Below are 24,677 nucleotides of genomic sequence, written 5' to 3'. Positions count from 1 at the left end.
ATATACCCCATACTTTGGAAGAATACCTAACGGGTGGGCCAGCTTGTTCACCGTTTTCACCTTCAAAGTCCCCCGGTCTGTATCCCCCCCGGCCGTCTGGCGAGGGATTCGTTCTTGGGGAGTGCTGCCGTGGTAGGAGAGTTTTAAGCCTGAAAGCCAGTGTGGTCACAGCCATAGCAGTGTTACCGGTCACAACACAAGAAAACGTGTTCCTGCGGAATCAAGTGGTGTATATACGATGCGCTCGGGCTCAAAACCCGTATAAAGATTCTGTATCTGTGGGACGGCCGTGGGGAATGGGCGGGCAACGACGAAAAGAGTGAGACAACAGCCCCTGTCATTGGGGACAACAGAAACATCATGTCGAGCGAAATCTCACAAGCGAAGGACAATTCCCATTTAGTCCGATAGGACCATGAGCACGTGAACTCACTCACTCCTTGTCCCTTCAGTGCTCCCTTCACTTGGCGTGTTCAATTACACAGCTCGGAGTCGCGGTGAAGGAATATTGTGCTAATATATCGAGACATAATATTACTTGCCTCCATGTTCCCGGGCCTGGTACATACGCTACATACCTTATAGACGTGCGTCAAGTCCAGCGAATAGAATGATGGACCATGTGCACTGACGAGACTGGTTTACCGATCCATCATGTGTAAACAAATGCCGGCCTGAGGCTGCAAATCAATCATGTTAAATACCCAAAAGAGCAAAAGTGTTAAGACGGATACGTAGGTCTTGGGAGATCCTTTCCGCGTCCCCAGTCCAGGCACATGGCAGCGCCCGCTGAAAACGAAAGATTCAACAACGGAGCAACGGGGCTACCCAATTTTGGATATGTACCCACCAATTTACTAGGTGGCCCAGCAGGCCCATGCCGCTCATGCATCCACACATTCTCGTGGACGTCATGCACGTGTTGCTTGGTAAAGATCCTCGCCGGCTTCTTGCGGTGCCTGTTAACTGCCATGAAGCAGGCCATGTGCTTGCGTTTTGTCGTATCCCCGACCTTAGAATTTCATGGTTCCCTCCCAACTCTGCGTGTTCCGAGTTCACAGCAGGACCTCCAAAACACCGTTTGATGCTCGCCAAGATGTTCCGAGGGAGCACACTGAAAGGGAACGAGGTTTCCTCTGTGGACACGGGTGGGATGGGATCCATCCAGATCCATCCAGATCCATACCAGACCCATTGGACCTGACAGCTCGACAAGGGATGGGGCGGGACCGGAGCCAAGTATAGCGACCTGAGGACCAAGCCGTTGATGAGCTGCTGAGCCCGCTCTGCTGAGGTGATGACCGTGATGGATGACCGCCAATTCCAGACAGATTGGGCCAGCGAGCCAGAAGAAGAAACCCAGAAGCTGGAAAGGGAACTTGAAGGGAGAGAAACAGAGGATGAAGAAGATGATCAAGCCAAACAAGGGGGTGAGTGGTGACAAGTGAGAAGCTGTCGGGCGAGTCGCCAACGAAGGGCGCTATTCTCGCCGTCACCTCGCCATCGCCAGTTAGTGCCTGTGAAGTCCTCCGACTCCCCACTTCGTAATTGTCCAAGACCCGTTAACCCATGTCATGGCATCCATCCATTTTGGTGCCATGTAATACTCTGCAAGAATTGTAAGGTAATGTAGAGGTCGTCAGAACGCGTGTACTACCCTAGAAGTCGTGCTGTATGTAGATGGTAGAACGGGTAAAATAGAAAGGGAAGAAAAAAAAAAGTCTCCAGTTTCTTTTCCAGATTCTTCTGCCTGCGGGCTAACTCGGGCTGTTCCACTCTTGTCGCTACCGGGGGTGGTGCTCTTCAGTTCGTGTTTTGATCTCCATATCCATCAGCCCATTGTTTCTGCTCTCTCTCGGTTTCTTTTCCTTGTGAAAACTTCAACCACTACCTCTTTTTTTTTTTCGAGCTGCTCTACCGTGTCTCACGTATCTACATCCAGACGTTCCATTTGCGTGCTTCACCAACAAGGAAACCTGAACGGTACCTTAACAACCTGGACCCGACAGCCCACCAGCAACAACAGGACCTGGAGGGCAAATAACAGAAAACACTGCCCCAATTACCAACTGCGTTTACGCACCACGCCGGCCCACCAATCGTGTCAATCGGCCAATCTCCCCTATTTTGCACTCTGTACCTGATCCCATTTCGTCTCTTTAGTTCTTCTTCTGTTTTCCCCTTCTTCATTCTCTTTTGGATTTTGACTTTTTCACTTTTGGGAATCCGTCTTCCCTTTCCGCCGTGCATCTTCAGACCTCCCGTCTTCAGTCGCCCCGACCTCTCTCCACTTTGATTGACCGACGCCTCCCCCCGAGTCGAGACTCCCGTCGACGCCGGCTCACCCATCGCCCAAACAATTTTTTTCGATTTTCGGGGAACCCCCTTGGCCAACGCTCGTTGTTGGGTGCTGTTTGTCAGAACTGCAGATCCAACCGGCAAGACCACCGACGACTGTCATACGCATTTCCGCAAGCCTTCTTGACACATACAGAAAAGAGTGTAGTGTCAAGAAAAGACCGACCAGACTACGAGACATATGCCACAAATCTGTCTTTTCCCCTAGTTCCGTAAGTGCAAACTTTTTGTCTCTCGTTGGGTCTGACGGCGGCTGTAGTTTGCTGCCGGTACGCATTACTTAACATGCCACCAATTATGCACCTGGAGTGCCTGGAGTGCCTGGCATTTTCCACCCCATGCCCCCTTTGAATGCGCCTGGGATCAGGACAGGCAGGGCGGGCATACAAGGACGCGCCGCCATGTCTGCTCGTACCTGCTGCGCCGCTCCCGCATTGATTTGGGTTGCGCCAGTGCCAATGGATGTCACCCTGTCACCTGAAGAGTCCAAGCCAGCCCCGGGGCCCCGGGAGTTGGGGATTGGCGATTGGCGATAGAAATTGACGGAATCGTCCTCCTTCCCGACCTCCAGCACCGCGCGTCGGTTTCCCCTACTGGCACAAGACTCTCCCACGACAGTCAAGCTCCATGCGACACGTCGGGCACTCGCATTGATGCACTCACCTCTTGTCGTCCGCTGCTAACCTTGGCCCTCTTTATTCTGCAGGTTGCCGATATCTTTCATCCCTAGTGCGCTCCGCCATCGAGGAGGAGAAACCGAATTTCGACCTACAGAAAGATATCGCTTTACCAGGCCAGCAGCGTTCGTCACCGGCGCCTTCTTACGACACCCAGAGCCCGTCAAGCCGCTGCTAAATCGCAGTTCGCGCGTCGGAGCAACAAAAAGAGGCTATAACCCTCTTTAACGGGCCTGACTGTGCGGATTTAAAAGGGCGTTTGTTGTTGTATAGCCGGTTGAGGAACCCGCCCTGGACATCTATATGCCTAGGTTCTCGGTCGCGTTCGGAAGGCGGAAGTCGACCGCTGAAAACGCTGACAATGCTCCGGCAGAGCCGTCCTTTCGTGTTCTGGAGCGCCCCGATGCTGGCGGGAACAAATCCCATGAGGCTGGCAAGTCTTTCGATGGGACCATGAGGTTGGGAGGCAACTTGAAAACCCCTTCCAGGCCCAAAACCAGCGGCAGCGATATACATCACGACAACTTGTTCGCCGGCATCAACAGGTAAGAGCAGAGTCATTGCTTTCCTCCCGCTGACACCCGCCCAACCCTGGTCCTTTCCCTCCTTGCCCTGCCGGGTGTCGAGATTCCTTCTTTGTCCCCATGTGGCCGTGTTCGCGGTCGTTCCTGCTTTATACCCTCACCAGGTCTCTTCCTGCTGCTGAGTTAACTGGCTAACCGCCTAAAGGGGAAGCGCATCCTCGAGCACCACCAAGGGCACGTCGACTGACAACTCCTCGCGCCATAGCAACTCTTCCACTGCCCCATCATCCGCTGATTCTGGCGATGTACCAGTGCCGCCTATTCCCAAGTCTTCTTCGGCTGGATTCTTGAAGGCTGCCGGTCGAACATTCTCTTTCGGGGGAGGAAAGAAGCCTCTACCCATGGTACCGGCTGAACAAGAGCCAGTCCCGCAGCTGAGTTCCGAAGTCCAGGATTATAATCAAGTCTTGGCGCCTACTAGACCAAGGGCTACAACTACTTCAACCTCGACGACCGTAACACCACCCAGAGTGGACGACGACCTTGGTATGGATTTGGGGGGTGACTTTGCGAAGATAATGCTTGGAAACGAGAAAAAAGCCTCCATGGTGGGCAACCAGAACAACCAGGCTACACAACCCAGTTTGGGACCGAGATCCTTGACTGGAAACCGTCTTAGCCAGCCGTCGCCTATTCAGGTTGACAGAACCGCAAAGGTTGAGCCCGCGCAACCGTCGTGGACTAGCCAACACTCCAGCGACCAGCTGCTCTCGCCAACCAGCCCTCCCCATCCGCCCCGTAACAGGGAGATGACCTCTCCTCCGTCTCGCCATATGCCGCCTTTGGCTCGCGCCTCCCCAGAATCAAACCCTAGAAAGCCGCTGCTCGCGCATCAGAACTCGGACACGGAACAGGGTGAGGGCGAAGATGAGGAGGCAAGGCTTTTGATGGATTCGTTATCCACTGTGAGCAAATATATGGATGAAGGGGCTGCGCAATCCAGACCTGGCGCCTCTTCTGGTTCACGGTACCGCAGGGGTGGAAACGGTCTGCCCTCTGGGTTCAAGGACACTTCTCTGGGTGATGACGATAGCCTTTTCGACACCAACCACAGCTACGCATACGAAACAACAGCGAGCCGCAGCCGTGCCCAAAACTCGCAGTCACAAGGGGCCAACAAGGTCATGACTCCGGCCGAGTTTGAGAAGTATCGCAAGGACAAGGAACGTCAGGACAGGGAGCGACAAATGGAGATTTCAAGAAACCAGGACAAGAGCGCCGCTGGTGAGGAAGACGAAGAGGACAACTACGATGATGAGGAGGATGATTTGGAAAAGGCAAAGCAGCAAGCAAAGCAGAGGAAGAAGCAAGAAGCCCACATGGCCGTTTACCGACAGCAGATGATGAAAGTAACTGGAGAGTCGGCAAACGCACCCATGCCACGGCCTAACCTCCCAATGTCTTTCAGCACTCCAAATCTAAATCTGCAGAATCCTGCGACAGGACCAGCCACGTCAGATAATTCCGAGGACGACGAGGAAGTTCCCTTGGCGATTCTCGCCGCCCATGGATTCCCTAACAAGAACCGGCCTCCGACCCGTTTGAGCACCATGATGTCGAACCCTAACCTCCGCGCCGCTCAGGAACCTAGCTATCAACGGCCAGGGTCTGCAGCTGGCGGAGCAGCGGCAGCGGCAGGCGGTCACCTCCCAGCTTTTGCCAGGAACCTGCCTCAAGACCCCTTCCTCGGTGCCGGTCTTGTTCGCAACAATCCGCGCGAGAACTTTGCCCTAGGAGGAGGAAGCCCTGCTCCCATTCATCCCAGTCCGGCCGGTCCTCCCGGTGGTCTAATTGGCGTCATTGCAAGCGAAGAAAGAGCGAGGGCGATGAGACGAGGCAGCCCTCATATACCAGAACAACGGCCCATTTCTGGTGCTGCCACCTTTGACCCTATTGCCGGCATTCCTCCGCACATGATGTACCCCAATAAGCCCAGCCTGACGCCTGGGGACCAAGCCCAAATTCAGATGACCCAGCAGATGCAGCAGTTCATGCAGATGCAGATGCAATTCATGCAGATGATGGCGGGCCAGAACGGTACTGGGGCACCGCGTCCAGAAGGGCATATGGCCACAGGTTCAATTGGAAGCATAGGCTCCGCGGCCGGCATGCCTGGCGCGTTCGCCGGATTGCCGCCGATGCCTGGTGTTCCCGGTGGCCTAGGACTTGGCGGACCTGATATGCGTCATTCTTTCATGGGTAATGAGTCGATGCTTGATCTGCCTCCCTCTCGAGGCGATGCCCAGATGCGCACCATGAGCATGGTCCAGCCCAGCTCGGCATCCTGGATTCATCCTCAACAGCCTGCTGGCTTTGCACCGTCGATTCGGGTCACAGGTGGTGGTTACACGCCTTCGATTGCGCCTTCGGAACGCAGCAACGTTGGACTTCCTGGTCGATACCGGCCCGTATCACAAGCGGCACCTCCAGCTCAACCAACAATGCCGGCGACTGTGCAGCCGTTGGGTGCGAGCCATATGCGCAAGTCCTCGACCATGTCGGGGGTCAACCAACCTACTGTTACCGTGAAGCAGTCTGGCAGTGCTTCGGATGACGACGACGATGAGCAAGGATGGGAAGCCATGAAGGCCAAACGCGAGAAGAAGAGGTCGCTGTGGAAGAGGAAGAAGTCAGTGAGTGGCGATGTCGGCACACTTATCATGTGAACGTGATATGCCCTGTGCCAGGGACCGTTGGGGTTTCTGAGACCGAAGTTGGATAGTGGTTGGGCAGTTTGTTTCTTGGATCTCGGGCTCCGCGTGACAAGAAGGAAAGACGGGGGATGTAAGTTGAGGTTCGAACATATTGTGTATATGCGCATCACTTTAAAAAGGGGGGTTTTTGTATACTGGGTGAGATGGGAGTTCAATTGCCTGCTATTTTTATTCATTCGAACTGCTTGGGGGACGATTCACGATAGACCTATACAACCCATCAGTAATCTAGTAATTCCAAATGTCACGCATGGTCAAATATTCGATACCTCGTCCACGTCGTCACGGCAGGTGAAGTATGGATTACTCAAGTCAAGCTGGGATGGTGTTTCCTTTGTCGAAGCGCGGTGCATCTCTCATCGGCGCGAAACCCGCCCTCCGACTGTGCATAGTTATCGTCACGGGCAGCATCAATCGTGTCACAAAGTGCTCTTGGTCGCTTCCCTTTCCCCACGTCTTAAGGGACGAACAAGCCGGGCCAGAAAGTAGTCCCAGGCATGTTTGCTATGTGCTCCCATACATGATCTTTTTTCTTTATATGAAGCTTATATAGCTTATATGACTGTTTCTGTATTGTTTGTATGTCTTCTCTTTTTAAATGCCTTCCCAACCCGCATGATCGACCGTTACTCGATCTTGCCAGCAGCCCAATCCTTGCGCTTGACAGACATCTCGACAGCAGCGAGACCCCAGTCCTCGCCGTGGTTATGGCTTCCCGGGATGAGGCCGGCCCTCGCCTGCGCCTGCTCCTCGGTGAGCACGGTCAGGACGCCAAAGATGACGGGCACGCCCGTGTCGAGCGAGACGCGCATCAGGCCCTGCGACACCGTGTCGGCAATGTACTCGAAGTGCATCGTCTCGCCCTTGATCAGCACGCCAATGGCGATCAGGGCGTCGAACGGTTGCGTCGACACCGCGGACGCGGCGGTGTTGCTCAAAGAGGCGAGGTCGGCTGTCGAGCTGCCGAGGAGGTCGCCGGCGCTGGTGCCGACGCCGGATGAGGAGGATTGGACTTGCGATGCTGAGTAGAGGCTGTTGGAATGGTGAGACCCGAGGGTGGGTTGGGTTCTTGTCAGCCGGGCTTTCTTTACAAGCTTGTACGTAGGGCAGAACCTTTCTTCGAGTCGCGCGCGCAAGGGGTGGTGTAGAGAGGGGAAGAGGTAGCTGGCAAGCAGCATGGAAGCAGCTACAGGCAAGGCAAGCAAGCAATGCGGGGGCGGGGAAGAAGGGAAGAAGGCTGGACTGTGACGCACCGTTGGACAGCAATTGGGAGCTCCCACGAGCCAGGAACCGACTGGACCACAATGTTGGACTCCTTGACGCCGCACTCGAGCAACTTGGCCTTGGTTCCCGCGAGCAGAGGCTCAATGATGGTGTCGTTCCAGCGGGCGTGGATGATGCCGATGCGCAGGCCACTGCCATCGTGGTGCTGCGGGGCGGGTCCCTTGGTATGTACCATTGTGTAGGTATGTGTGTGTGTCTGAGGAACTGGTCTGGTGTAAACGATCCGCGGTTCTTGCGATAAGTTGCGCTTTCGGCTTTCCTTTGTGACGAGCTTGGAGTTGGTGTTTTGTCTAGAGCTTGTGATACCCGGGGAGGAGGGGAACCTACACTAGCGGGAAGCATGAAAGTTGGTTGGTACGGACGCTACGGGCTCAGGTACGGAGCATCCAATTTACAGCACCATACATACCATAGCTCAACCTAACCGTACATGTCCACCTCTAGCAGGGATGTATCTGCTATTCCAGAACTTCACATCGGTACAAAGGAGCGGCTCACACCCACGGCAACATGGGGTCTCACGTCTGAATAAGCATAGAGGTAACGTTGGAAGAGAGTCAGCGGCTGGTCCCACCCCAAGGCGAAGCGGTTAGTTTCCCGTGGAAGTCAAGACAGGGCTTACCTTTCACGTTACCGTGATGCCGTCCTTCGTCGCCTTACGGCTAACCTCACGTATACGTATGAGGAGTTTCCAAGATATTTTCCACTTCATATCTGATGTGGCAAATTCGGTGGAGAGAATAGGTCTTCCTCCCGATGACACTTTCAATGGGCCGCGTAGGTATCACAGGTATGTATCAGGCCTTGGTGAGAATGAACTCCCCCCGTCTCTGAGCGTTGTGTGAGCGAGAATGACCAACCTCTTTACACCTTCAGCTTTGAGTCTCGTGATATCCCCGTCAGTCATCCTACATACTCTCGTCTCGAGGTCGTCAGTGAGGCTCAAGACAGTTTCTTCAACCCTAACTGCGTGGCAGGTCAATCCGGCAGCTGGACAGTCTCCTCAAGTTTGGTGTTAGTGCGTTGGTGTCAGTCAACTCGTGGTCCTTAACCTTGCGTTAGCGTAACCAGCGGACAAAGGTGTCAGCTCTATGTCTTGGCTGTACAATAATGTTAGTGCAAATCATGCTTGGCACTGGAACGAGACGACAACCAACCACGACCCAAACAAGGACAAACACCGTTCTAAATCAAGTAGGTATTCATATACCGACCGTTTGTGGTCCACCTTGCCGTTGAGAGTATAGGTATGTCGCAGATTAGAGATATGCGCATTTATTTATCTTGAGAGACGGTGTGCTAACCAGTCAAGTCAGGTGTTGCAATCTGATCCGTCACGAACGGTGGGAAAGGATAAATGAAGATTTAGAGATAGGTTGAAGCGAGGGCCTGGCTTCTTCAATCCTACAGCGGCACGACCCGGCGAGAACCAGAAATATCAGAAAGAATGAGAGACGGCTTTCACCACATACTGGTTAACCCGTCCGGTGGAGTTCAAGGAGCTTCCACGGGTCGCCGTACGGCCGAGGACACTGAGCCGCTGATGATGTGGATGAATTTCAAGTATTGCTACCCTTGCGTCGTTGAGGATGGAAGTCATTTCTGTTGGTCATGGCCGGGCGGTTGGGGATTAATTCTGCGTTTTCGATCCTGGCAGGTGCTCGCCTTACACCAAACGGGCTGACGAAGACTGGTTTGCCTACTTCCACCTCCCCAAGTCCAGATGAAATCTGCATCTAGGCCCCAACAAGCCGAGAAAGAAGGCCCTAGAACGAATGTTATCCCATCTCAAAGTGATGGCCCTGGGCCAGAACGCAAGATGAATGCGGTCGGTCACTCAAAAGTGGAAACCGGGTGGATGAAATAGAAAAACGGCACGCGATGGATGGAACTGTTGTTTGCTCGTCCTGGTGAATATGATGGATCTAGAACTTTGTTGGGACGGTAATTCCATAACGGCTGGGTCGTTTGAATAGAAGTGTTGAGGATCATCCTCAAGCTCGTTGCCCTCCAAGTATAAAAGATAGGGTCTGCCCTCATTTTTCGAGGCGTCTGGAATTCCTCTCCTCATCACCTTCCCTATTCCTGTCTTTACGAGCCGTTCACTGCCAGCTTTCTTCCTTGCTCTCACCTCCAACTCAACCCTATTGTCAACATCGGCACCATGCGATCCTCAGCCTTCGTCTCCGGAGCCATTCTGGCCATGCTTCAGGTACGAACTCCCGTTGGCAAGCTTCTGACTCCTTTCCGCACACAAACGTACTGATACTCGGATGTTAGGCCATTCCTTCCGGCGCCCTGCCGGCTAGTGATGCCAAATCGGCCCAGGGCCCCATTCCCGGTTACGGTATCCGGGATATTACCTGGGAAGTCAAGGCTCACCCGGATGGCCCTACCATGAACGTGACCGGCACCATTCAGCAGGTTTACGATGCCCTGGACAAGGCCAACCCCAACTTCCGTCAGGACTTTGGCATCAACAACACCGCCGACAACTCTGTGCTCGCTGCGACCACGGAGTCCGACAGCTCTTACGAGCTCCAGTCGCTTGTCTGCAATGTGTTCGATTATGCCCAGAGGACTGCTACCACGAAGGGCGTCGAGTACCTCAACAGTGTCCCCGGTTCGCCTGCCAACGGACCCGGCCCCGGCAACTGCGGGCGCGTTAGCTGCTCATATGAGAGCGCTATCTATTGGTGCAATGATGTAAGTGATATCTTTGGGGTGATGAAGACGACTCTCCGATGTTTGACACAGTTGCTAACCTTACTCGTCGCCTTACAGAACCCGGACGTCATGTCACTCGACTCGTACGGCTCCATTAGTTGGGCTGTCCAGTTTGTTCTGGACTCAGACAACAGCGACTGCGGCAAGATTTGGGGCGAACTCGCTGAGGACGACGGCGTCAAGGGCCAGGTCTTCCTTAAGGGCAACTGGAACGTTGTCGTCCGCAAGGATGAGTGCTAAAATGCATGCCCATGGTGCATACCCGAGGGGTCGACACAGGTATAGATGTCATGGATGTAGGCATCCCCAGTGGGCCATGAACCTCAAGCGAGGAGTGGAAGGAGGCAGAAGACGTGTGTCCTGTGTGTGCTGGAGTTTGTGAGGAAGGAACAACCTTTGCGTTAGGCTTATGAGCCATTCTACCTACCTAATAACTAATCCACATTCCGTCTCGCAACTTCCCTTTCAGATGTTTGAGCAGTCACTCCTTCTGTTTTTGCCATGTCCTATGAGATTCATTTCACTTCTTTCTGCCGAGCTGCCGACTCCTCAAAATTTGTTGTCCCCTTCCGAATTGTCTTTGCATTCGAGTCGGTTTCAGTGGCATCATCATCTGTCTTCGACCACATTCTCCTCACTACAACATAGCTAGGAGGAAGGGAGAGAGCACTGCATCTCCAACTGAACCAGTCATGCTGGTTTACCTCTAACCTTACGTATGTTTTCTTCTGCAACCCCCCTCATTCCTTTACGCCATTATTTATCGTTGTGTGACGCTCAGGTGGTCAAATCCGCCTCCTATCCGTAGACCCATCCTTAGAATTGTCCCTGGAGTTTCCACGATGCCCATATCCCCTCTTCCCGAAGACACCAGTCGTTTACTTGGCTCAACTCTGGTCATAACCTCGCCCCTCTTTCTCGTCAAAGAGTTGCTGGATAATGCAATCGACGCCGGAGCAACAGCAGTCGATATCTTGATTTCTCCAAACACCCTGGATAAGGTCGAAGTCAGAGACAACGGGAGCGGCATCAGTCCGAGCGATTTCGACATTCTTGGACGACCAGGACATACTAGCAAGCTCACATCACTCAAAGACCTTGAGACTGTCGGTTGCAAGAGCCTTGGATTTCGCGGCGTAGCCTTGGCCAGTGTTGCTGCTCTGGCAGAAATTGCAATCTGCACCAGAACATCGGCTGAATCCGTGGCAACCATCTTACATCTTGCGAGAGAATGTGTCGCTGCTGCTCGTGGACATAAATCTGCTCCTGTTGGCACTTCTGTTTGCGTCACTAATCTGTTCGGTGCGTATCCAGTGAGGCACAAGAGAGCCACCAGTGAAGCGACTGCGACGATTTTCAAGATCAAAGGCCTCTTGGAGTGCTACGCTTTTGCAAGGCCGCAGATCAAGTTCTCTTTTAAGGTCCTTGGAGGAAAGCAATGGTGGTCCTATGTTCCATCCTCCGGTGCCGCCCTCAAAGACGCTGTTGTCCAGGTAATGGGCCGGGAACTGGCAGCTCAATGCATGCTTCGGACTTCACCGTTCCCTGTATCCGACAATGAGACGAGAAACACACAGAACTGTGGTCTCACTCTGGCTGGGCAGCCATCCAAGTTTGTATTCGAAGCCTACCTCCCCACCTCTACGGCTGATATTCGAAAGATTTGCAAGAGTCCTTTCATCTCGGTAGATTCTCGACCTCTCTCATTCACTCAGGGGACCGCTAAGAGGTTGAAGGCCCTCTTCGAGAAGCATTTCAAGGGGTCCTTGACTTCTGAAGACTCATCAAAGCTTTCCGGAAGCCCGTTCATACGACTGAATATCAGATGCCCTCTTGGGTCCTATGATCCCAATGTCGAACCATCCAAAAACGACGTTCTCTTTCATGATGAAGAGTTAGTGCTTCGAGAGTTCGAGCAATTCTTGTTGTCAGTCTATCCCGCCAACCGCGATGACGGCGACCGTTCTCGCGTGGACACATCAAGGGAAGAGAATGGAGGTGTATGCAATACCAGTGTGGCTGACCATCACGTCCCAACGCCCCAGGTGAGCATTACCGTGACAGATGCAAACTGCTAATGTACTAAGAAGATGCTAGGTTAAAACCACACCGGCAGACAGTGGGCTTGGGACCGGATCCCACAGAGATTGCCCGACCACTCCGTCGAGTAGCAACAGGAGACCATCCATTTCAAGTACTGCGCCCTTAGTACAGTCATGGTCTGTCGATATGTCTGCGGGTGACGGAGCCATTAGTGATGGAGACGATGATGTCGATGTCCAGACACAGCCTGGTAAAGGAACAGCTCTCACAACACCTCCAACCGATGACGAACTCCCCGACCAGTCAAAAGAGGGCCTGAATCCGTGGACAATTGCCAAATTGGTGGCCCCTCGACGGCAGACACAGCAAAACCTAAGCAGTCCTACACGGAAAACTGGGCATGTTATTCCAGATGAAGTACCGTCTTCAGAAGGGCCACCGGTGGAAGTGCCAGAACGGCAAGGCAACACACAAGATCAACCTCTCCGGAATACTCAGCCAGCGACTGAGAACAACTACACGACCACAAGGACCCCAACCTGCAATCCGCTGCTGAATGTTGGGCAAGCACATTCCCAGCCTGCCAATCGACGCAACAACAGACCAACAATGGATTTGGAACAATATTCGTATACAACACAAGGGCATGGCAGACGACCGGCGGGTAGGCGCTCCTATCCAACGCATGCTGGGCGAAGCCCTGGGATGGTACAGGCCAAACTTTCTTTTGGCGGAGGCAGCTCTAAACGGCAACGGAAAACACAGACGAATGAGATCCACGAGCTTGAACCACTCGAAAACACGGACCCGCATGCTTACGGTGGTTTTGCCAGGCCCAACCAGCCACTCATGGGGTTGCCTGGTCAGCATATTGCCAGAAGAACCAACAACGACGCACGGCGGAGAACTACAGCCCAAACCAGAGCAGATAGTCTGACTGATATGCTGAGCGGGGAAATGCCTGTCAACCCAAGGACCGTCGACGACCTATCATCTACCGTGGAGGGCGAGAAGGGTATTGAGGCAGCTTTGCCGAAGAACGATCCTAGAGGTTACTTGATACGGAGACAACTGTCACTTGCAGATAAGCCTCAGAGGAGAAAGATCCAACGCCTCAAGACAAACCTACTACCACTAGAAACCACGCCACTAGGATTCGAAACTCACAAGCTTGCGTTGACAGTTCTGGTTGACCCGCAGACACTAGGCAGAAGTATGGTAAAGACATCTTTACTCGACAGCTACTTAGTCGAAGGCGCGCTGGAAGACCAATTGGAGAACGGTATAAGTCCAGAGGAAGTAACCACACTGGAAAGCCGAGTCCAGCTTCTTTTGTCACAAACGAGCCACCAGTCGTGACTCCCTCCTCGTCGCGGTTTGAGAAAGCAGTGATATCAGGCCCACGGCAGACCTTTATAAAAATTTCTAGTTAGTATCGTTGTGTGATGTATCAACTATCAGGCGAGGAAGGTGCGGTCGAAGACTGGTTCGGAGAGGTGCCGAAAAACTAGGTGACATTTGAGGGAGTTTGGTGAAACGAAGAGTACAAAAGGGAATAGTTGGCCAGGTCCTTGTCGATGTCGTCATGTAGGTATATTCCAGCGGGGGGCTGGTTGATGTTTTGAGGGAGGAAGAGGCTTAATGATGGACATATACTGCCGTGTTGGGAAGTGTGTTGTGGGAGAAAGTTGAACATGGCTGGACGAAGGCATGGTGTAACGCAATGAAAGTTGAGGTCATGTCAAAAATAGACTGTAACGTTTCGCATGAGACTACCTTGTATTTGTCCGTTGAGGGTGACCCATTGAGCCTGGCTATGAGTGAATGACTAACATAAAAGCTCAGTGGCACGGCATAATGAAGATGATTTGTCCAGCTGGAAGTTCGTATTCAAAAACTTGTCTTTCGAAGGAGGTCGTGGATTTTGCAGGCAGGAGTGGTGATAGGTACGTACCTTCCTCTATATACTAATAGCAGCTTACCCCCAAAAAAGTGCGGTTAGGGTGTTAGTACTTTTCGCGGGCGGTCCTCATATAGAACCCCGTACGTACTAATATTTCGCTATTGTACGGACCGTTTTTCCTGCAAACTCCCCGCAAAAGAAATTATTAGGCCTAATATTTATTATATAATTACTATTAAGGACTGCTAAACCCGTACGCGTCGCGCAGAATCTCCTTTCTATTCTACTAAATATTATAAATTGAATATTACGCCGCGCCTAAAATACCTCCTAGAACCGCCCGTACTACCGCTCTCCCGCGAAGTATACTAAGAGGAAAAGGAAGAGGAAGAGTAGCCCATACGGGACCAAAAGGAGGGAAAGTTCGCTACCCGGAAAATAATTCCTAAACTTTATATTATAACTATTACTGCCGAAATAAACCTATATCGGACTTCCGCCTCAATATACGTAATACTCTATATAAAACGTACATCCTATATATTAATACCGTAAGGGATTTACGTACAAAATAATGAAATGTACGAATTAAATATTAAGAAGCTAATAGAGAAATAATCCGAGTAGTAATTATATAAGGTCTACCCCTATTTAAAATTATAAATATAAGAGGTTTATGGCTAGGAGAACCTAATATTTAGATCCCTATAAATAATATATAAATTATACTATATTATAATATAGGGTTTATAAATATAGAATATAAATATTACGGTACGAAATATTAAATAGATAAACAGCTTATAATATATATACGTTTTAATATTATTGCTATAAATTACTTTTTAATAGTAATTTTAAACTTCTTCTATTAGTAACTCTAAATTTAATAGTTATTATATATAGGGTAATATATTTTTAGAATAATAGAATACATTATTAGATTTTTTACATTCGTTACTTAAAAGTAACGATTAATAAGTACAAAATTTTTAAAATAAATCACAGCGGTATAATTAAACCTTTACTTTTACATTTATATAATATACGTAAAAGGTATATAATAGCGGTAGCGGTATTAAGGATTTTTAAATATATAGCGCTTTATATTGTTTTTAGTGTCTTTTAGGAATATAACCGGGTATATTACCTAAGTACGTTTAATTATATATTTACGACCCTTAATAACAACAAAATACGTAAGGTTAAACTAACTACTACTTTTAAGCCTTTTCGGATTTAGAATTAGAATTTATAGAAGACTTTATTTTTTTATATATTATTATAATCGTTTTATTAGGGTATATAATACTATAAAATAGCGCTTAGCGGTTATTAATATTAATAATACCTAAATTAAATTTTTTATTTAAATATATTTATAATTAATTGTATAGTAAAGTATTAATCGGAGGCGCGAAAACTTTTTTACTGTAGATGAAATAACTATTATTATCCCCGATCTACCCGACGAATAGAATAGGATTAAAGGAAATAATATAATTAATTTTTATCGTTCTACGATTATAAATTACTATAGTATTCGAAATTTCTATCAAGTGCTTATTTTCTACCTTACGTACTTTCTTCTTATATATCTTTTTATATTCCCGAAAAGGGATTATAATTATTATTAAACTTTAAGGAAGAGTAACGAAAATATACGGAAAAATAACTATATTAAATAGTCAAAAATAATATTAATACTATTTATTTACGCGTAAAAGCTAAGAAGATATTCTTTTTTTATATAAATAGCTATTTTACAAATTCTTAATCGAGATATATATTTCTAACGATTAGAATAGGTTAAATCAGGTTAAATAGTACTAGATAAATATCTGTGTGGAATTATACCAAAGCCTTACGGATTAGGTTAATATTATTATTATTAGTCTTATACACGCTAACTAACTATATAGTCTACCTAATAGGTATACGGTGGTACTTCCGTTCTTAGTTGGTAGGAAAAACCGTACTGTAACCGGCTAAAAACCCTCCGTTATTCTATCGCGACAGCGCCGTATCAGCGCCATACCTTCGCTATTATCTTCCACTCAGTATAACCTTACCCTTATTCCCGAGGCGTGATTTTTAATCCCGGTACGCGGTCCCTTCGGCCTTACCCCCATCCCGTTTCCCTCCTATTCTTTCCGCTAAATTTAATTAATCGCTAACCGTATTATTATTCCTCCTCCTCTTTTTACTCCGCCCTTTCATCCTATTTTTTTTATAATAAATATATTATAGTAACCTACCCTCTAATTAATAAAATAATCTCTCCCTTACTCTTTCCTTTCCTTCCTCTTTTTCCTTCTTATATTCCCTATCCTATTTACCTCCTAATTTACTACTCCTACCCCGATATCGCGCTATTTATATTTCCTTCTCGGCTCTAACCCAGCGCTACTATAGTTCCTTCTAATAAAGTATAAATTAAAGCTTTAAATAAATTTAATAAACCTAATAATAATAAACCGGCTTATATTCTTAAAAACCCTAAGGACCCTAAAATTATTATTCTTATTGCTATATTTTCTAATATTCCCTATTACGTATTTAAAAAGATTATTAAAGCCCTTCGCTAGTAATTTTAAAATAAATAGAAGGCGAAGGAACCGAAAAAGAATATTACTTCTATAATTTACTATTAAATCCCCGGTAACGATATTTAATATATTTTATATATCCGTAATTTATATTATATAATTCCTCGTATTACTCTTTTTTATAAACGCTTCTATAGTAATTTTAATAATGCCCGTTATTTTTCGGATCCTTATAAACCTTTCCCTTATTCTCCTTCGTTACCGTAATTAATTTTTAAATTAATTAGGATTAAAGGCCCTTACTATAAATATAAATTAAATAAGAAGCTCAAAAAGTACCCGAAAGGGTACTATTTCGAACCCGGCTATAATTTTATTTAAATTATTAAAGTTTTCTATAATACTAACCTCGACTTTAAATCTCTCGAATATTAAACTCTTATTAATAACTTATAAATTATTTCTATTATTTAAAATATAATTATTATCCTTTAGGATAATAATAATAAATTTAGCGGTAATAATAATACCCCCGTTATAGTCTTATCCTCTAATATTTATTCCTCTCTTAAGAAGAGGAAAATAAATAATAATAACGCTGCCCTTAATAATATTTCGGACTTTATTATTATTCGCTAAAATATTAGTTTGTTACGTATTTTTACTAATAAAGTTAATAAAGCCCTTAAGGCCGTCCTTGGTAAAATTGATAGCTTTATTTTAATTATTAAAGACTACGTCGACAATATAGCAGATTATATTAATATTATCGAGGAGGGTATTACTACTATTCGCCGTATTATAATTAGTTTTGAAGATTTTTTTAACCGTATAAATATTCCGTATAATTTCTATTTCGATTTTTTTACTAATTTTTAATTAAATCGCTAATATCTAAATTATCATTTATACTACTTATTTTAAAATCCTTAAATTATTATTTAATAATTACGCTTTCGGTCTTACCCTGGTTACTAGAGGCGGGTATATTAAGAATAAGGGTTTACTAAAATAAATTAATTTCGATAATAATATTATTGAGGATAATAATATCAAAGAGGAAATCGATTCTAAATTTGAAGGTAGCTATAAGAATAATTCCGACCCTGAATTGGATTTTTGCGACGTTTATAATAGCCCAGTCCTTAAATAATTAATAAATAATATTCGTTCCCTCTACGTTGGCGATTTAATTTCGTTCCGGTTTTATAATATTCTTTAATTATAATTATTATTTAGTTTTTAATAATTAGAATTAATCTTAATTGGTAGCTTATCGGCGTTTTCTTAGTATCGTATCGGCGCCTTCGTTAAATTTCTTTATATCCGGGTAATTAATTTAAAAGTATTATAAATATATTCTTATACTCTAAAATTAAAAATTAATTTAAATTCCCTAGTAACTCGCTTTACTTTTTTTATTTATTCTATCTTTATTATTAATTTATATTCTTACAATCGACTTAAGCGTAAGGCCTAATAAAAAATCCGTTTTATTCCTTCTACAGTTTTAAATTCATTATAAAGTTGTTTAATATTTTACGGCTACATTAAATTTCCCTATAGCTATATATTTTTTATTTCCTTATATTCTAATATAATATATTCGAATATTTCCTTAATTAATTTATATTAGTATTAGGGTACTATTACTTCTAATACTTTTCTTTCGAATAAGAATGCATATAAGCTTATTTTACTCGTTTTAATTTATATTAAGAACGAGTTTATAATTTTCGAAAAGTAGTACAATAATAGTTTTTCATTTATATTAAACTAAATACAGTATTATAATATAATTCTATTAAATTGCGTACACGCTTTTACAATATTTAATTCTCTCCTTTTCTTTATTATTTCAGCTATTTTAATATATTATTTTACAACCTACTCCCTCCGAATTGCCTCCTTTAATTACTTTTCCTTTTTATTTAGCATAAATTCTGTCATTTCTCCTTATAGTATTAGAATATTTTCACCCGGAGCCTATTTCTTAACCTATTTAATTTTTACCCAGCCGTTAACCGGGGGTAATTATAATTATTTACTTCTCCTTCCGCTTCGTAATTCCCCTATTACTTAAGTTAGCGTCCCCTTAATAAAGGCCGCTGCCAGTAAGCGGGTAAACCGGTTCTTAAACGTTCTAACCTTTTTATTAAAATGGAAATTAAAAAGTAAATAAAAAGTTTCCGTTTTAATATTAAATGTAAATATTATTTTATAAATTTTAAAAACTATTTTAAAATAATTTGGTTAAATTATTGCGAAAGCTTTCGCAAAACTATATAATTCCCTAAACGGCTCCGTTAATATATAATATATTAACGTTCCGTAAACTGCTATTATACGAATCGCCTTTATATATATTTCCTTCGTGAGGACGAGGTTATAGCCCCATATTTTCGCTATAATATATATGAATACGAAAATTTATATCGATAGTTTCTTTTTTACCGCCTAAAAATATATTCGGTAAATTAATTTACAATTTAACTATACTCTTAGGAACTGTATTAAATTTATAGGGGTTAATTAATATTTTCCGAAATTAATAATTTCGGTTCGTAATTACCGGGTTTTAATAAAGTAAATAAATTCCAATTTATTAATTTTAAATTCTATTTTACGTTCTTCTACCTAATTATAGTAAATCCGCTAAACTTCCTTTAATTTATTATAATTTTCTTTTATGGATTTCGAAAAAATTAAAATATTAATATTATTTACGAATTTTACCGTTATTATCCTCTTTAATTCTTTCAATATTTTATATAAAATAGTAATAAAAATAAAAAAGAGGATAGGCGAGAGGGGGGAGCCTTATAATATTCTTATAAATATTTGAAATTCCTAAAATAATTTCCCGTCGAAAAATAAATTTCTTTTCCGGTTTAGTAAAATTTTTTCAACTTAATGGAGTAATTAATATAGAAACCCCTTTTCTTATAGGGTATAAAAGAATTATTTATAATTAACCTAATTAAATACCCCTTTAAAATTTAGGAGTAGTAGTAACGTTATTACTCCTAATTTCTATACTATATATACCGTTTCTATTATTACTTTAATTACAAATTCTATTAATTTCTTTTTCTTATTCCTTATTTAACCCTTTAAAAAAAATTTATATTCCTCCGCTACGAAAGTGAACTACTTTATAATTATTATTTCTAATATTTTTTCCTACGTAATTTAAAAGTGTAATAAAGCGCTATATTCCTGCTATCTTCCTCTATACCGCCGTCTTTCTAAATTTCTTCAATATTACTACTTTTATATAATATTATTATACTAGGAATAAACCGAAAGTAAAATTCTTAATAGCAATTATAATTAATATTTCCGCTAACCGTCTTTTATATATTTTAAATAATTTATTAAAGAATTAATCGTTCTCTAAATTTTATTAAGGGTTATATAGCGTAATACTTTTATTATATCGTTTATATTAATTTTATAATTTATTAGTAATTTAATTTCTTATTTTCTTTTCTGATCCAGTAAATAATTTCTTAATACTTCTCCCCCCAAAAAGAATTTTTCCGTTAGGATTTCTATTCTATTTTTATAATCTTATTTCTCCTTTATATTTCTTTTTTAATATAGTACCGGGATTTTAGAGAGGTAGGAAAATAAATAATTTTGCATTTTATTTTATTATTTAAGCGTTTAAAATTTCTTCGGGTTTTTTAATATATTTTCGTAGAAAATATATTACCGTTTCGCTTATACGAATTAAATAGCTTTAATTTATTTTTATTTCGCTTCTTCTAATTTTGGCCTTCTTATTAGTATCTTCCTCTATTTCTAAACCCTCGCTATCCGTTTTATATATTTAACGGCTTCCTTTATATTTAAATCCTATTAATTAGCGTACTTACCCCTTCCCCTTTTTTATTTCAAGACCGCTTCGTCGGTAATTTTAATTAATTTTTCTATTAATCGGTCGGTTATAATTTCTAATTCGGCAATTATAATAATCGCTAATAGAATTATAATATATTCTTTAATAAATTCTTTAACTTTTTTAATATTTATAAATACTTAACTATAGTTTTCTATAGTATCCTCCGGCTTTTTAATAATTTTAATATAAATTAAAATCGATTAAATTTAATAGTCCGATTCGGTAAGGATTTCGTTTTCTACCGTTTAGTACGTAATATATAATATTTCCGTTACTTAAACGTAATTTATAATATTACTAAATTCCTACTATATTTTATTTTTTAATTATATTAATTCGCTTCGTAGCGTTACTAGCGCGAATCGGTAATGTATTATTAATAAAAAGAAAATATAATTATTTCTATTCGTCCTTCTATAAATATCCTATATTAGGTAATAGAAATTTATATCCCTTATTATAATATTCTTTTTTTTCGGTTTCGATACGATTTCTTTAAGGGGGGTATATTATTTATACTTAGGACCCGAGTCTTAAATCGGTAAATAGACTGATTATACTCTTACTTCGTTTTTCCCTTCTCTAATTCTTATTATTATTTAATCCTTTCCCTATTCGTAATCCTATTGGTCGATTATAAAGCGTTTATTTATATATAAAGTTACGTACCCTTAATTAGTATCATTTAATACTTAGTAGCAGAAAACTTTAATATTAGGGATATTATTTACGGCTGCGCTTCGGCCTAATTTTTAGAATATTATAATATTATAATAATCTTTTATTTTTAATACAATTTTTATCTTATTATATAATTTCGCTATATTCTAATATAGAATTTTTAAATTTATATAATAAACGTTTAAGTGGCGTTCTTTTAATATAATTAAAGGTTCAAGCTAATAATAATATTTAATATTTTAAGGATTTTCTTTTAATACTTCATTTTAATTATATTAAATTTAATACAGAATTTTCTTTATACCTTTATATAAGTGCTACATTCTTTACTAATTATTATTTATTACTATTCGGACTCTAAAGTTTCTAAATCGTTGATATCTAGGATTTTTAAATTGCTATTTTCGCTAGCGGGTATAGGTTATAACCGAATAGGCGTCATAAGGGGGTTATCCCTCTTAAGTCCCTATATTATTATAATTTATATTTATTAGAAGGGTTACTACTATATAATTTTATTAGTTAGTTAAATAACTTTGGGCTAGTTAGGGGTTGGCGTTTGATTAATTATAATTGGTTTTACCTATTAGGCGAATATATATAGGTATTTTATAAATATTGTAGAGGAATAGCCGAATGTTATTTTTATAAGCGGGTAATTACGAGAGAATATAAAATATCTTTTATAATTATAAGGGAAATACTTTATAAAGTCAGGTTATTAATTAAAAGGGTAATTAATTTTTATATCTTTTATTATTTTATTTAAATATTTTTTCTCGGCGTAGTAAGGGTATTATACGTCTTTCTCTTTAGGATAGTAATTACGTAAATAATTAAATTCCTAATAATTATAATATTATTAAAAGATTATATTACGTTTAAAGGGTTTATAATGGAATATGTTATTTATTTAAAGGAAGGAGTCTTTAATAAAATAAACCTTATCGTTTATAATAGTAATTTTTAAAAAGAAAAAACCCTTTTCGCTCCCGTACTTCTTCCGGAATACTTTCGTTTTAATAATTTTAATTTTATTTACTTTGGATATTTCTTTAACTAACTTCTTTAATTCGAAATTATTAATAAGAGCCTACAATACGTAATAAATTATTACCGAAATTGTACGGAATATAATTATTATATCCTTATAGAAGACGTATATTACCTAAATTTAATTCTTTAAATATTATTTCTATTTTTCCTCTTTAAATATAATAATATAATTTCTATTAAAATATAGTTTTATAATAACGTTAATATCGGTTTTCAAATATTTTGAATTAATTATTTATATGACGTCGTTTACTATATATTTCTCTTACTTTATAAAAAATAATGTAGCGTTTAATTTAATTATTAGATATTGTTCGTTTTAAAGGGGAATAAAAGTTTAAGTATTTATCGAAGTAAAGTAGGATTCTTTTAGGCTTATTAATTGGATATTCAAATCCGTAGCTATAGCAGCCTAAATCTTCGGAAGGATTGCCTATTTTTTTATAATATCGGCGACTATCTTCTTTAATTCTTTTATATCGTTTTTAAATTGTTCGGTAATAATATTGCGAAATTAAAGCGTTTAACCTTATGTACGTAAAATATCTTTAGCGGTATGGAAGAGTTTTTTTATTTACGCTACGTAGGCGTTGAGTAAGTTATTAATATTAGAGAAATTTATAATTTTTAGAAGGAATTTTTCTATATTTTCTTAAAGGGGTTTCGGGGCCGCGGAGGCTTCGGGTTCGGCGCTATTAGCTGTCGTTATTATCGTTGGTATTCCGGCCGCGGGATTTCCGGGCGCGTATTAATTCGCTATTAGACCGCCGCCGTCGTTCCCGACCGCTACGATACCCGCGTCTTCGATGCGTAATTAATACGGCATCGTAAATAGGGGTAATCGGACGTCCTGAACACGATTCTGATGTCAAAATTGGGTTTACTGTCGTCGTCGACTAAGAACCCGCGTTTCAACGTTTTGCGAGCTTTTTTTTAATTTAGGTTAATATTATAAATATTATAGGAGGTAAAGGTTAAACTATCTTTAATATTAGATAAAGGGTTATATTATCCACTAATTATATTAGAAGTATATATTATAATATAAAGTATTATTAGAATTCTATAATTATTATTTATAAATTTAGTAAACCTATATTCTTTATTACTATAACCGCGAATCCGTAGTAATTAGAGATTATATGGGAATTAAATAAATTTACGCCTAACGACTATCCTAATATTATTAGCCGCATATTTAATTTGAAGGCGAATATATTATGTAAAGAAATTAAAAAAACATTTTTAGTAAGTATATGGGTATTATATAGACTTTAGAAATTTAAAAACGTAGCCTTCCATATTAATATATATTAATCTTCTTAGATTTAGAATTTTAGTAAACTTATTTAGAATTATAAATTATAGACTACATTATCCGAATAGACTTTCCTACTCCGGAAGAGGACCCAGACAATTAATTTAAAAATTTAGTAAAAATTTTAGTTATTTATAGTCCTTATAATTAAGATAACCCTAATCCTTTATATATAGTTACAAACGATAAAAATAAAAATATTAGACTAAAATATAGAAAGAAATTTCTTAGGGAATTTATTAAATAAATCATTATGAGAAAATCTTTTCGCACTGTCACGAAAGTCTTTAGACACCGTCGACCTACCCTCCCCCTACCCTTCCCGCCTACGTTCTACCCTTCTCGCTTTTCCGACCAATAAAAATCAGTACATCCAAAGCGCGGACTACCCTCGCCTTAGCGTAGTATTCTTTCATAAATTTTACTTAGAAATCTAAGCATTACATTATTTCATAGTATGATATTAGATTGTAGTGCCCGCCCAAATGTGTACTCCTATAGCTATTATTTGAGGCATGTGCTAGAATAATCGTTAAATTAGACTAGGTAGTTAGTATAACCCCTAAATACGTATAATAGCCTAAAATCTAGGAGCTTAGCGGGCGCGGTACGAAGGGGATCGGTATAAGGTAGAGACAATATAGTCCGCGCTTTGGATACACCGATTTTTATTGGTTGGGAAAGCGGGAAGGGTAGGGAGAAAGCGGGAGAGGGTAGGTCGACGGTACCTAAAGACTTTTACGATGGTGCGAAAAGACTTTCTTATTATTATTAGGTATAACAATTATCCTTTGTATAAACGCTGTAATAATAGGGCTTATATTACGAAAAGGGTAGGAATTAATAATATTATTTTGAATAATCGTTATATTGTAC

At 42.1% G+C, this 24,677-nt stretch overlaps 5 protein-coding genes across 5 annotated transcripts; 3 read left to right on the top strand and 2 right to left on the bottom strand.

The window, feature by feature from the left end:
- Window positions 1-1,306: 1,306 nt before the first annotated feature.
- B0H65DRAFT_553088 (uncharacterized protein) lies at window positions 1,307-6,285 on the top strand (the record flags this gene model as incomplete). Its single annotated transcript, XM_062829942.1, has 3 exons — window positions 1,307-1,430; window positions 3,409-3,580; window positions 3,765-6,285. 3 exons carry the CDS (start codon window positions 1,307-1,309, stop codon window positions 6,283-6,285), a joined length of 2,817 nt encoding a protein of 938 aa, XP_062676902.1.
- A 637-nt stretch (window positions 6,286-6,922) lies between these two features.
- B0H65DRAFT_329914 (6,7-dimethyl-8-ribityllumazine synthase) lies at window positions 6,923-8,240 on the bottom strand. Its single transcript, XM_062823499.1, has 4 exons — window position 8,240; window positions 7,945-8,141; window positions 7,587-7,821; window positions 6,923-7,365 (listed from the first exon to the last, which is right to left on the bottom strand). Exons 3-4 carry the CDS (start codon window positions 7,790-7,792, stop codon window positions 6,960-6,962), a joined length of 612 nt encoding a protein of 203 aa, XP_062676901.1. The 5' UTR covers window positions 7,793-7,821; window positions 7,945-8,141; window position 8,240; the 3' UTR covers window positions 6,923-6,959.
- A 1,293-nt stretch (window positions 8,241-9,533) lies between these two features.
- B0H65DRAFT_512430 (uncharacterized protein) lies at window positions 9,534-10,584 on the top strand (the record flags this gene model as incomplete). The annotated part of the gene is made up of 4 exons (XM_062828572.1): window positions 9,534-9,580; window positions 9,730-9,829; window positions 9,898-10,323; window positions 10,402-10,584. The coding sequence occupies 4 exons, from the start codon at window positions 9,534-9,536 to the stop codon at window positions 10,582-10,584; spliced, it is 756 nt and encodes a 251-aa protein (XP_062676900.1).
- Window positions 10,585-11,137: 553 nt separating this feature from the next.
- On the top strand, window positions 11,138-14,138 carry B0H65DRAFT_502892 (uncharacterized protein). The gene is made up of 2 exons (XM_062827865.1): window positions 11,138-12,389; window positions 12,442-14,138. Exons 1-2 carry the CDS (start codon window positions 11,187-11,189, stop codon window positions 13,744-13,746), a joined length of 2,508 nt encoding a protein of 835 aa, XP_062676899.1. The 5' UTR covers window positions 11,138-11,186; the 3' UTR covers window positions 13,747-14,138.
- Window positions 14,139-22,340: 8,202 nt separating this feature from the next.
- Window positions 22,341-22,520, bottom strand: B0H65DRAFT_436279 (uncharacterized protein; the record flags this gene model as incomplete). Its single annotated transcript, XM_062825237.1, has 1 exon — window positions 22,341-22,520. A coding segment is annotated over one exon (180 nt), but the record flags the coding sequence as incomplete, so codon positions are not given.
- Between the last annotated feature and the right edge of the window lie 2,157 nt (window positions 22,521-24,677).

This window comes from Neurospora tetraspora (assembly GCF_033439725.1).
Source record: "Neurospora tetraspora strain CBS 560.94 chromosome Unknown B0H65scaffold_9, whole genome shotgun sequence".
Lineage (NCBI taxonomy): Eukaryota > Fungi > Ascomycota > Sordariomycetes > Sordariales > Sordariaceae > Neurospora > Neurospora tetraspora.
This window is presented reverse-complemented; position numbering and strand designations above follow the sequence as displayed.